The 13,168-nt window shown below is 35.8% G+C and overlaps 1 protein-coding gene and 2 non-coding genes across 3 annotated transcripts; 2 read left to right on the top strand and 1 right to left on the bottom strand.

Moving 5' to 3' along the window:
* The first annotated feature begins 6,746 nt into the window (after window positions 1-6,746).
* LOC137718915 (small nucleolar RNA snoR8a) lies at window positions 6,747-6,836 on the top strand. Its single transcript, XR_011065994.1, has one exon. It is a non-coding gene; the product is annotated as a small nucleolar RNA snoR8a (small nucleolar RNA).
* Window positions 6,837-7,200: 364 nt separating this feature from the next.
* On the top strand, window positions 7,201-7,295 carry LOC137718904 (small nucleolar RNA R24). The gene has a single exon (XR_011065983.1). It is a non-coding gene; the product is annotated as a small nucleolar RNA R24 (small nucleolar RNA).
* Window positions 7,296-7,716: 421 nt separating this feature from the next.
* On the bottom strand, window positions 7,717-10,973 carry LOC137717774 (growth-regulating factor 1-like). Its single transcript, XM_068457255.1, has 4 exons — window positions 10,457-10,973; window positions 9,666-9,899; window positions 9,164-9,530; window positions 7,717-8,734 (listed from the first exon to the last, which is right to left on the bottom strand). The coding sequence occupies exons 1-4, from the start codon at window positions 10,809-10,811 to the stop codon at window positions 7,981-7,983; spliced, it is 1,710 nt and encodes a 569-aa protein (XP_068313356.1). The 5' UTR covers window positions 10,812-10,973; the 3' UTR covers window positions 7,717-7,980.
* Window positions 10,974-13,168: the final 2,195 nt, after the last annotated feature.

The raw sequence follows: 13,168 nt of genomic DNA, 5'->3' as shown, positions 1-13,168 counted from the left end.
AAGGGTAAGGTGGTGGTGGCAAGTAGTATTTTCTGTCTGTGTGTGTTTGTTTGCGTGAGAGCTTGGAGACGCCGGGCTTGTGTTCCCATGAGAAGGGCACGTTGGCTGGGAAGTAGTCGGCCTTGTCGTTGCTCATACTTTTGGTTTGGCTTCTAATTTTTGGTGTGAAAATATGGAGAGGATGTGAAGTGTGAAGGAGAATATTTATATGGGAGGATGAGAGAGTTTGTTATGCTTTTTAGGGTTTTTGTAGCGGCAAAAGGTCAATAAGGCCAAATGAATAAAAACGTGATGGGATCTGGGTTCCACTACTGCAGGTGATGCTTGCAAGTTATGTATTTGCTCTTTCATTTGACAAAAAGCATTAAAATATACCACAATTATGTGTTTGTTGGCCAAACAGAAAACTATATGTCGAAAGTGAGAAATTTTAAGGATGCTGAAATTATGATCAAGTACATTAAGTATTATGATACAAGCGGTTGAAATTTTTTTTTAAGTATCCAACCACTTGTATTAATTATGATACTTGGTGTTACCACTTACATTATAATACTTAGTGTACCGAACTGTATTTCTGACATATTAAAAAATCTCCCGTTGAAAGTAACCAAGACATATGCTATTCTAAGAGTTAGTAGGATTTAATTAACCTTGTATATTATTGGTAGATAAAGTGATCGCTCATGCAAATATTTCAATTTCAGATTCTCATCAGGTGGCTTTTTATGACCTAGAACAAAGATGGACAAAACAAAGGATTCAGAAAATATATTTCTGTCCACATTTTTTAATTCTGATAGTCATCAGTGAAAGATTAATGAAGGCTAAAGACAATGAATATGTATAAAGAAAGATGACTGATGAGTTCTCATGGACCATGGCTGCGATTTTAATATGAATTTTAAGGGGCCACGAGACCAGCATGATGTGCGACTCAATTCATATTTATCTTTAGAGATATGCAATAGGGATTCTTTTAAAATGAAATTCTTGATAGATTTTCTATCATTTTACAATTTAATATTAATTTTTATGTTAAAATCATAAAAAATATGTAAAAAATATAAGATAGTAGAAAATCTATGGAGAGTACACTTTTACAAAATCATACTTGAAAATTATCTTTTCTCATGCTGAAGGACAATATTTGGCACCAGTAAATCTCCACATAGTTTTTTTTTTTTAATTAAAAATAGGGCAAGGACGGATGAGTAGTATGTGCATGTTGAGAAAATTTTCAACGTGTCGGAAATATTGTTGGGTATATCAACTGTCATAATACAATTATTTGAATACTTGAAAAAACATACAACTACTTTTATTATGATACTTGGTGTACTGGACAGTTTTTCCGGCATTACCGAAAAATTTATCTCTATTGTTAATGTATTAAATATTTAATTAGTCTTATACCTCTATTGATCAATTAAGCGAAAAATACTTAAAGAATCAAACTATAAAAAATACTCATACGTACGTAGTGTAAAAAGAGTTAGGTGTACCAATGCCATGTCTAGTTTTGTTTTTTCCTTTGAAACGATGCTTTAAGGGGTTTGACTGAAATTCCCTTTAATTTATAAGATGTTGAATTTACATAAATGCATCCGGGTTAAAATTTGAAAACTTTAACGAAAAACTCATGGTACTGTTCATTTTAACGAAAAATCATATTTTTATTCTAAAAAGTCAATCATAGTACCATTCACTTACAATATTTTTTTATCTTTTTCGTTAAAACTCAAAAATTTTAAGTCATTTTCAATAATTTTCTTAAAAATTACTCCTTCTATCCCCTTAATAATTAGAATGTGATTCAAAACTCAGACGAAAGACATTTTTGTAATTGAAAGTAATTACATGAAATAAAATCTTACTGAATTTGACAACGACCGACATACTATTCCAACATCATGATAAAAATCAATGCTAGGGGACTTTATGGAATGTCGAAAAGAAACAAAACACCAACGAAACTAATTCAAAAACTACACCAATTGGAAAGAAACAAAACACCAACAAAACATATTATCCTATGTTCCTTATGTCCTTTGATCATCTTCAATTCATTTGATTCGACGGTCGAAAATTAAAAAGTATGTGTGGCAGATAAAAAGGAGTGTATGGATAACACCACTCGAAGAAAAAAAAAAGAACAAACAATACACCAATTAGAGGGGTTATTTAACCCATCATTAGGTATATATTGCCATCTGAACATACAGTACTCCATCTCTCTATTTATAAGGAGATTGAGGCATTTTAACTACAGAGTCCTCCTTAACATCACACGAGTACTTGCATGAAAAACTAAACCTGGTCTTAGTTTTCTTCCCAACGTACTTCTTACCATTGTTTCCAGCTGGATTACCAATAGGACTCTTCGCTGCCGTGCATTTCACCAAAGCTGCCAGAAACGGATCTTCCTCCTTCCTAACACCGCCACCGCCTAATCGGAATGAGTTTAACCTAAACGAAGGCTGGATTGAGCATACAGGAAGACGGCTCTGCCGATCAACCACCACAAACCTAGCACTGCCACCCCTTGGCGACAATAAACGAGGAGGAGGAGTCAGCTTCAACGTTAACTGCTCCACGTTCAAATGTTCCGACAGTACTCTATGATCGCGGTGATCGCCATGATGTACATCAGTTGCAGCCTTGGACATCCCGGGCTCCATTTCCCATGCGAAGGGTATGTTAGCCTGGGAATGCAGTGACAATACGGCCTCAGTGTCACTTCGTCTCCTCTGGTGCATGGTGTGTTGATCGATACTGTATTAATGGAAACTAATGCAATGATCGAGGTTAAATGTTTTAGGATTATGTGCTAATTGTGGCCTTTAAATGGGAAGCTTAATTTTGTTTGTGTTCGTTAGGTTTAACTAATTCAAATTGTAGCCATGCACCAAATGAATATTGGAAAAAGATGGCGAGCCCCTTTTCAGTTCACGTCATTGTTCAATAACGTAAAAAAGTTGAGAGGAGGGTTTTTTTGGCTTATCTAGCCAACTAGGGTTTTCTAACAAACTTGGATTTGATGGCTAATGTTGCTTCTTAGCAATTGGATTAATTATCAAAACCTGTATCATATAAATGTGGTATAAAATTTTCTATGTGTCGGGAAAATAGCTCAGTACAATAAGTGTTATAATATAATTGGTTGGAAACTTTTGCTTTTCGACTTTCCAACCGCTTATATTCTGACATTTAGTATGTACCAAACCGAGTTTCTGGCACACTAAATCTCTCTAAAGATGCCGTGAAAATGAATCCCAATTAATTTCTTTAATTAATGTTAGGTTTTATCTTCCATTTTTTAATACTTTGTACTTATCACTAGAAAATGCATTGCTTCATGGATAATGATATTTTATCCATATTTCTATGCTTATGAAATCAATTTATATTTGGTGTTAACCAGACCATGGCAATAAGAAATGAAACCAAATATTTTTTAAATGTGGAATATTCATGTGGTCTTTGTTTAATAAAGGGAACAGCCTAAATAGACTAACGGATGAAAATCATGCCTTATCGAAGAACTAATTAAAAGTTTATGAACCCGTGTGGAATTTTCAAATGCCTTTTTAAAATGGAGTTTTAATGAAATACTTCCGGTATTATTTATTTTTAATGAAAAATCATATTTTTATCTTTTCCTGATACTATTCAGTACACTTTTATTCATCATTTTTCATTAAAACTAAAAAAAAAATTTAACTTTTCGTCAGTTTTTTTCTTTTTAAAAAGCACTTATATTTCGAAGCACTTTAGTAACAACGCTTATATTAGAAGCATTATGAATTATTTTATTAAAATACAAGTGTTCCTTGGAATAGTACTTGGAGTGGTTCATGAAAGAAACACATAAACTTCTTCCAGAAAAAACTTTTTAAGTGTTTTTTTTTTTCCCAACACAAAAGCCCTTTAACATTTTCTGCCAAATACATTCATAAGCTTTTTGGTGATTTGAAAGAACTAAAAGCTCTTTCAAACAAGCTTCATGCCAATTCAGGCCCTCACATTTGTAACCTTGTATGTAGCACATGTGCTTGTCAAGTCTGCTTTGTATTGTTTGAACCTTTTAGATCGAGTTTGGTATTGCTTTTTTCACTAAAAATTGTTTTACTTTAAAAGTGTTTGGTACAACTACTTAGTACTACGGTCTAGTAGTATTTCTCTTCACTTGTAAGTGAGGTCTTAAAGCAGTTCCACCGGGGCTTGATAGCTCGGCACCCAGTCCAAAAAATTGACCAGCCTCCCATATTTGTGCTCCACCCCAGCCTAATAAGCTGGCACCTAGACCAAGCCAGGCCACAGGCCGGCCCAGAATCGACAGACCCATGGGACAACCTATCTGACGTCATGTTGACGTCGTAGGTGACATGCTTGACGACCCAGTTGAGGTTGGGGCGGAATCCGCTGGGGAGGAAGTGGGGGTTGTGGAGATCGAGCTCGTAGACGGTGAGGACTAAGCGGCAGACACGGGGAACTGGGTCGAACTCGTCGAGGGTGGCGGATGTCTAGGTTGCAGTTTGGCGGATGTCTAGGCTGCCACACCCAGCGCATACAACCCAACACAACCACACACTCCATACCACATGCTACCGACATTGCAGTTTGGTTTTTTGGTGGGATTAAGGATGGAAGATTTTGATGAATGGGTTTTGTTTTGTTTCTGTTAAAGTCAGAAATTAAAAATAAAAATATTATTATTTTATAATAAAAATAATAATATTTTAATAAAATTGACTATGCTATTTTTTGTTAGGGGTGGAGATGCATTTGGCATATTACTGTTCATTGAGGTCTATCACTGTTCATTGAGTGGATTAAATAGGCTAGGTACTAGCGTATTTTTTTAGGGGTGGACTTGCTCTTAGGTTCGATTCTCGCCAAATGTGAATTTTGACCACATTATTGCTAGTCCATTGTGAGGTTACAACCATTTTAGTACTACGGTTTAGTGGTATTCATCTTCACTTGTAAGTGAGGTCTTAGGTTCGATTCTCGCCAAAGGTGAACTTGGACCACATTATTGCTAGCCCATTGTGAGGCTAAACTCACCCTTCTCCTTTAGTGTAGATAATATTGTTTTGTTCAAATTTTTTTTTTTCAAAAAAAAAAAAAAATGCTTGGTACAAATAAATGTCCATCTTAATTTAAAAGCAATAACCTCCCGACAGTAACTTTTAAAAGCAACTTGAAAGTTGTTTGTAGAAGCTGCTTTCATAAAAAAAAAAAAAGGGAGTTGAGCTTTTAATGGATATTTTCAATTCCTATTACCCTAATTAGTTTTAAAAAAGGGAAGTGTTATTGACACTCCAAAAATTTCATTCTACACTCCTCACAAGTGTATTTTTCTTTTCAAATATAAAAATTTTGGAGTGTAGAATGAGATTTTTTTAGTGCCAATAACAATTCCCTTAAAAAAAATGACATTCTTTATCCTTCTACACACATTTTATATCTTGGAGAATAAAGTGACAATTACCACCTACTATTACAAATACTAACCTTACACCGCCACCACTATTACCACCACCACCACCAACACAACAACCACAACCGCCACTACCGTCATTGCCGTCACCTATAGCTCTACCACAACCATAATTGCCACCACAACCACAATTGCGTCATCGTTGCCACCACCACCATAACCATAACCACAACCACCGTCATTGCCTCAACCATTACCACCATTGTTACCTATATACTCTAACCACCAAACTTCCAATTGGCACCACCACCATACCCGCATCATTGCCACTATACCACTATGCCGCCACCACCGCCACCATCATTATCACAATCACTGCCCCCCACCACTGTTATCGTTGCCACTACCCCCACTACCATGTCTATTTTTGTCACTTTATACAATTACTTCACTTTATCATTAAAGTTTACAAACGCTTTTACACTGCTTTTCATAGTCATAACACTTTAAAAATATAGTTAATCAAATGCAAAATAGCTTTATTTTACAGTTGATTATTCTTAAAGTGTAACAAAAATATTTTTAATAAATGATATCCTCTATTCTAGCTGAAGATGGATTAATTCATTCTCAAGTAATAAGTTGATTTGATTGTGTAAAATACTTAAACCCTAGATGAAGTAATGAGAACCCATGTCAAAAAATACTGAGTTATGATTATAATAGGTCTAAAATTCTAAGTTCGATTCTTTCCAAATATAAAAAAATTAACTAAATGTTGTAAGGAGTGAAGGATCAAGACTTTAAGATTAAAACCAATCAACTCATATCCTATCATATTAAACAAATTATTTATCTGTGCAAATCGGAAAATCTTAAGCTTCGAATCGAAGCTATATGATAATTTAATTCGTAGTTCCCAAATAGCAACAGAAACCGGGTCTCTTTATCTTCATTTGGGTTGGCCCAACCGTTCTCTTCTCAAGGCCCAAATTTTCACCCAACCAACCATGGAAACAAATACGACAACACCTCCACCGTCGTTTTGGTCTCGATTAAAGAGGCGCCCCTCGCGCTAGGGTTTTAGGGCATTCCCTCACCAACATCCCTATAAATCTACGAAACAGGTGAGAAAATCAGCAATCGCAGCCGCGTTCTGTTTCCTCTCAGTTTTCAGAAACCAAAATTTTCAGAAACTGTTATTCGATTCGTTTTCAAACCCTGCAAATTGTTTTCTGATGATTCGTTTGATGCTTGTGAAGTTGTTTTCGGATTTGAGTTTTTGAAAAAAATGGGTAGTTTGGTTGCGGTGATTATAAAAATTCCTCGTTCTGAATTTGCCATAGCCATGGCTTGACAGACACCTATACACCCATAGAATATGAGCTCCAATCACCCATCAATTTCAAATTCTTTTTCTTTTTAATTTTTGGTATATTGCCTGAGGTTTTCGCAGCCGTGTTCTGCAATTTTTGGCACCGGAAAGCGGCTTGAGAAAATTCTGGCGGTTCCTTGTCAAGTCGCTTCCCTGCAGCGGTGCCAAAAATTGCAGGACTGTCATTGTTTGGGATACAGCCCTTTTTAATTTTTTTTTATTCGGGGTTTAGGGTTTCTGGAAAAGATAATTAGGGTTAAAAGCCCTAATTGACGTAAAAAAATTCGGAAACATTAGCTTCAACTCATCAATTGTAAAATGTGATATGTATAATTATGATTGGTAAACCCTAAATGAATGATGAATTGGATAGGTAGGGAGAGCAGTGATGAGCAGCTAACACGTAAGAAAATATCCCGATTTGTTTGGGAATTTTCGATGAAATACAATTGTTACGCTTGGCTTCTGAGCACTCAATTTTTTTCCAAAAATTGCCCTAAAGTTACGAGGTTATTTTGCCGAGTTCTGAGTTTCTTTGGTGTGTGGAAGACGATGAAGATGGATTGAGTTTCTTTCGTAATTATCATTCAAATTGTTCCTGTATCCATTTCAAAAGATTAACAGAAGGGAAGAACTTGCTTCAAAGTTAGCCTCTTTGTACAAATGTTCTTTTGACATCTCGAGTTGGACAAGTGAAAATTAGTGAAAATTAGTTTCTGATTACTCAATGGGCATCTTGTATTCCATAAAAATTAGATTGAAATTCGAGAATCATTAATCAATTAATAGGTAACAGGTTCTAGCTTGTTCGATTTGAACAAAAAAAGATTGCAGTCAGTGCTTATGAGATTGGAACCAAGGCCAAGGGCAGACAGGAACCCTATCATCAACCAAGAAAAGCCGGCGAGCGAAGCCACGACTGATCTATCTTAATGCTGACTCATTTCGTTTGAAGTTTAATATATATCAACCAAAGGAGCCTTAATTTCAGAGGTAGTAAGGAAGCCAACAACCACAGAGGAACACATAATGAAATTTAAGAACACAAGTAAATAAAAAGAGACTAATTAGAAAAACTATAAAAACTCATTCTTTTTCTTCTTCCTTGACCTACAAGGCCGGCAAGGAGGAAGAGTTGAACATATTGGACCCAAGGAGGTCATTGCAAAAGGCTAAACCCTTCATGGCTTCTATTATTATTCTCTGCTCTTGGACTGCTCCCTGCACTGCTATTCGACAGAGACCCAAACGCCGTCTTCTGTAGGACCCCAGTTGGAGATGACCCTAAAGGCGAAGGGCTATTGTTATTGTTGTCCCAGCTGCCCCCGGTCATCAGATTAAGGACTGAAGAGTTGTTCTTGTATTCTGCTGCACTGTTGCTGCTGTTGGGATTGTGCAGAACTTCCCCTAGAGGACCCCCAACTGAAGTCTCCCAAGGCGTTGGAATCCAATTCGCTTGCTTGATGTTGTTTTGTTCACTGAGGGCGTGACCGCTGCCTACTCCCAATCCCATTGAGGCAGGGGACTCTAGTTCCCTTGGGAGATGGAGCGGTGAGAGAGTCTCATTGCTTGTGGAGGAAGCTATGGGGATCGAAATTGATAATTGGGTTCTGTCCGACTGCATGTTGAGTTGGTTAGGCCACAAAACAGGTTGACAGTCGGATTGAGTTTTAGGGCAATCGTTGATGAAGTGGCGAAGGGAATGATGTTGTGAATTTGTTTCTGCAGGGCATGACGTTTTCTGTGAAGGGTTTAGGAGGGAGTCAGAGAGGACAAGCCCGAACTCTGTTATTGGGGACTCTTCATGTCCGATTTGCTGTTTCTGAGTCAAGAATGGGTTTTCTTTCGACAGCATGGAGAGGCCTGGCGTGTGTTGAATTCTCTCGCCCGCCTTCTCTTTGTTCATGAACATCCTGCAAAGACAAATCAACACAAAACAGAAACAAACCCGTAAGAACCACCAATACGAATCATACAGTTAATTAACATTGTCGAATCTGTGTAGATTCTAGTAACTTCAGCTGGTAAAAGAGCACTGATCAACATCATCAGATTCTGTGATTCTTTAGACTGTACAAGCAACAGAAATGACTTCCACACTCCCATTTTTTCTTATGCACTTTACTTCTCATTTTCCCATGATTCTCTTTTCATTTATTCAATCGATCGGCTAATGAAAAAGTGAGGAAAATGGAAGTGCGGAAATCATTCTTTTTTAAAGTAATGAATGTGGTACTACTACTATGCAAAGTTTGAACACTAATTGTGAGTCTCAAAAGGAATAAATGCTGAAAACATAAGAAATTGCGGACCACTGAGTGAGGCTAAACTTTTTATTTCACCTGCTCGTCTTAGTGGTTGCTGCAGAAGAATTAGATGCAGCAGGCTGCTGCAAGCTCTTGAGCTGCTGGTTGGCAACAGCAAGGCTGCTGCCACCACCGCCACCGGGAACGGACACTACGGATGTTGATGACGAAGAAGCCAAAGGCTGCTTTGAGGTGGTGGTGGTGGTGGTTCCGGTGTGGCCGGTGTGGCCTTCCACAGGCTTTCTTGAACGGTGGCGGCCTCTGTTCATGTGCCGCTCACAATACTTTTGGTCAGGAACGGCATCTCTCCAGCACCGCCATTTCTTGCCGTCGGTCCTACGACACCTTCCCGGTTCAGGATCAGTGTTGTTGGAGAATCCCAAATGGATAGAACCCCATCCCACTGCACATACACAACCCCCGATGGGTGAAAAACTTAGAATGCAAGAAAGGGCATGAATATTGTATAATCAAAGCATGCATTTAGAAAAAAGGGTGCGCGGAAATCATTTTCCTTTACGTAAACTAAAGAAATTACATGAATTGGGCCTGAGAAGTCCGTTCGGGAACGTCGAAAATCCAGCAGAATCAAGAGCCTTCTTGATTGGGAAGAGCAAATTCGATGGAATAGGCATATTTGCAGTGATGTATTTGTAGATCAAGGCCTGGTGTTCTAGCTCCATCCATTGGGATGGCGTGAAAGGTCCTCTGCCTCCCGCTAAACTCCAATGCATGCCAGCTCCTCCATTACTCAAACTCCCAGTATTTTGCCCTGGAACACAACCAGAAATCAGAAAACCAAAAATAAAATTAAGAAAACTAAAAACCCCAAGAACAAATATTTTCAGAAATCGAAATTAAACTATTTAAGTTCTGTTCATTTCCCAGTAACCGTCTCACTGTTTTTTTTTTTTTTTTTTTAAAGTATGGCAGAATATGCCTAAAAATTAAACCTTGCCTTCAGCATTTATGGAAGCTACAAAATCATGAATTTCTTCTTTTTGCTAGAAGAAGATAGAATAAAAAGGAAAAAGAAAAGGGAAGAGAAAAGGAAACCGGAACCAATCAAAGAATAGGTATTTGCTATTTTTTAGTGCTTGACAAGACTCAGAATAATTTCCATGAAAAGACCTCCCACCAAAGTCCTCCTGGGGAACCAAAGCAAACTATATATGTTTTTTTTTTGGTAAACATCTACCAAACCCAAAAGCTCCATGCAGATGCAACTTTTTTTTCTTTTAAATCGAAGCAACGCAGTGCTGAAACAATCGTTTTGCTGCTTACAAAAGTATAACCGTAATTAAACATCATTACGAATTAATCAATTACCTGCAGAACTTGTATTGTAAGCAGATAATGTTTGATGAAAGTAAGGCATTGTGGCATTCTTTTCAACCAAGATAGATTCTGAATTGGGAGAATTAGAGAAGCTCAGTAACTGCTGCTGCTGGTGTTGCTGTTGCGTTGCTTTGGAAGCTGAAAAATCATCAGTCTTTGCAAGTTTAGAGCTCCTCCAATCCTCCCCCTCGTCGGCAGATCTTCCCTGCCTGTGAGACCCGGATCCGTACAGCCACTTATGCTTCTCTGCCTCCTGGTCTGCTGCCGATGAAGTAGCAGCAAAAGGAAAACCAGAATCTGAAAAACAACCCCCCAACCCATCAAAACCCACCACCCCAAAATCCATATAGAACACGAAAAAATCAGAGGGGTTTAAGAAAAATGCAGCATTTGGGTTTTCATTTGCCTACAAAAAAGATGCAATCTTTAGCCTTTAAGGAGTTGTAGAGAGAGAGAGAGGGGTGCATTTTAATAGCTATAAGCTGAAAAACCAGACTGGTTTTTTTTGGTTAAGAAGTTGATATTTTGAGGTAAAGATTAAATTATTGGTGGTGGTGGTAGGGGATGCTTGTCATAACTTCCGTAATACGATTTGATTATTCTACAAATAGAGGAGAATTTTTAAAATGCCATTCTACTTGTATAATGATATTTGCATATGATCCTATTTTAGACACAATAAAAGTAGAAATATTTTAGATGCGGTTCATAGTTCTTAACATTTTTTTATTAAAACCTTAATAGTATTCAAAGTTTGATTAAAGTCCCTTGATTTTGTACACCTTATTATATTACTATTAATATTTATATTTTTATAGTTTTGACATTAAATGTTTGATATTCTATGAGATTTATAATCCTATAAATTTAAAATCCCTCATTATAATACTATTTGAAACGGTTACAATAAAAAAATTTAAACATTTTGATTGAATAAATGGATAAAAACTATGCAAAAATAAGAAATAATAAATGGCAAAAGAATGTATCCATAGTGTTAAAAAAATTGGTACATTTCACATATAACAAAGTGGTACATTAATAAAGAAGAATGGGTACATTATAAATAAATTAGGGTACAGATAAAAAATTAAAAAATTAAGAGTATAAATGAATGTAAAAAAAATATAGGCGCTAAAAGAAATTAATACATGGGTACAAAATAAAACTAAAAATAAAATACTACAAATTAAAAAAAAATGTTGCAAATTAAAAGTGGGTACAAATTAAAAATATAAATATATTATACAAAGTTTAGGCATAAAACATAAATATACCATATGTAATAGGAAGGAGAGAGAGAGTGTGTTTTATTTTATTTTATTTTTAAATTAATTTTAATGTTTAAATAAAAAATAAAAAAATTTCATTCCAGTTGGCGAATGAATGGGCCCTTCTCCTGCCACATGATCATTTAACAGCCAAATTGACAGAAAATTTAACGGATGTCCGACATTGCAAAGAATTCATAAGTTGAGGTATGACATTGTAATGTTTAAAACGCGAGATATAAGATTGTGGTTCGACATATAGTTAAGATAGTTTTATGTAATTTACCCTAATATTTTCTTGGTTTTCAATTGTCATGGTTGATTTTTTTTGCTCCTCTTTTAAAATGTTTGTACACTCTGTAAAAAGAACTGCCAAATCTCAAAAAAATAGTTGCACCATCATTATGTTATTATTTATGTGTCAATTCCACTATTTCAAACATTGATATTGTTTTCAATTTAATTTTTTAATTTTACCTTTGCTCATCAAATATGAGTTAATCTATATGATTTAAGAATCGAAGGGACATTGTGGAGCTAATCTTGGGTTTAGCCCGCTCATCTCGTTGCTTGCTGAGCACCTAGTATTGATACGTTATCGGCTATTGACATGTTATTTAAAAAAAAAAAAATTAACAATTTCCGACATCTAATTGAATTGGCAAAACACGTAATAAAACTCTCTAACTCACATATTTTATGCATGAAATTATTAGTAAAGAATTTGTATCTCAATCTACAACTAGATCTTTACAAATGAGATTTTTTATATTTCAACTCGACTCATACTGCATGTTAGCAAGTTTTGGTTTCTTGAGTCATAAATTTAAAAGGTGGAAACAAATGAACAAGTGGTAGGCTGCATGAACAAAGATGCACTGCCACGTGATCTGGATGCATGCCACAAATATTCTGATCTCATCTCATAATCCTACTATTTCATAAAAATGGGATAGATTAATTAGTTAATTATATTCTATACTTGTGTTGATCAAAGTCCATGTCAGCAGGCAAATTGTGGTTAAGGAGAGATGGTGGTCAAAGAGATTGAATTGATTTTGTTTTTCATATGTATATATACTTTACTTCTGGAATAATGCTAGATTGACTAACTTTTTAAAACAAATTTGCAAATCATGTGATGTGTCTCCAATAAAAAATAAGTATATTAATTAACACTTTAGTAATAATTCAATCATAAAAAACCACGTCATATGATTTGCAAAATTTAATCTAAATAATTAGTCTCTCCAGCACTTCCCTTATCTGTGAGAGATCGGTCTTTTAGCCTTTAAATTATTGTAATACTTCTATCATTTTAGGGAGAAATTCTTGATTCTGTACTAACGTAATATTATTTTATTGTACAAACGTTATAATCAGAGCGATTTATTCTCTCTTTTTTTCTTCATATTTTAAAGATTATATTAAA

Source organism: Pyrus communis, chromosome 15 (assembly GCF_963583255.1).
Source record: "Pyrus communis chromosome 15, drPyrComm1.1, whole genome shotgun sequence".
NCBI classification, from domain to species: Eukaryota; Viridiplantae; Streptophyta; class Magnoliopsida; order Rosales; family Rosaceae; genus Pyrus; species Pyrus communis.
This window is presented reverse-complemented; position numbering and strand designations above follow the sequence as displayed.

Coding starts and splice junctions, on each gene's coding strand:
- LOC137717774 (XM_068457255.1), bottom strand. CDS start 10,811: ATGGATTTTGGGGTGGTGGGTTTTGATGGGTTGGGGGGTTGTTTTTCA. Junction 9,531..9,665: donor ACTTCTCAGGCCCAATTCAT/GTAATTTCTTTA, acceptor GTGTATGTGCAG/TGGGATGGGGTTCTATCCAT. Junction 8,735..9,163: donor GCAACCACTAAGACGAGCAG/GTGAAATAAAAA, acceptor TTGTCTTTGCAG/GATGTTCATGAACAAAGAGA.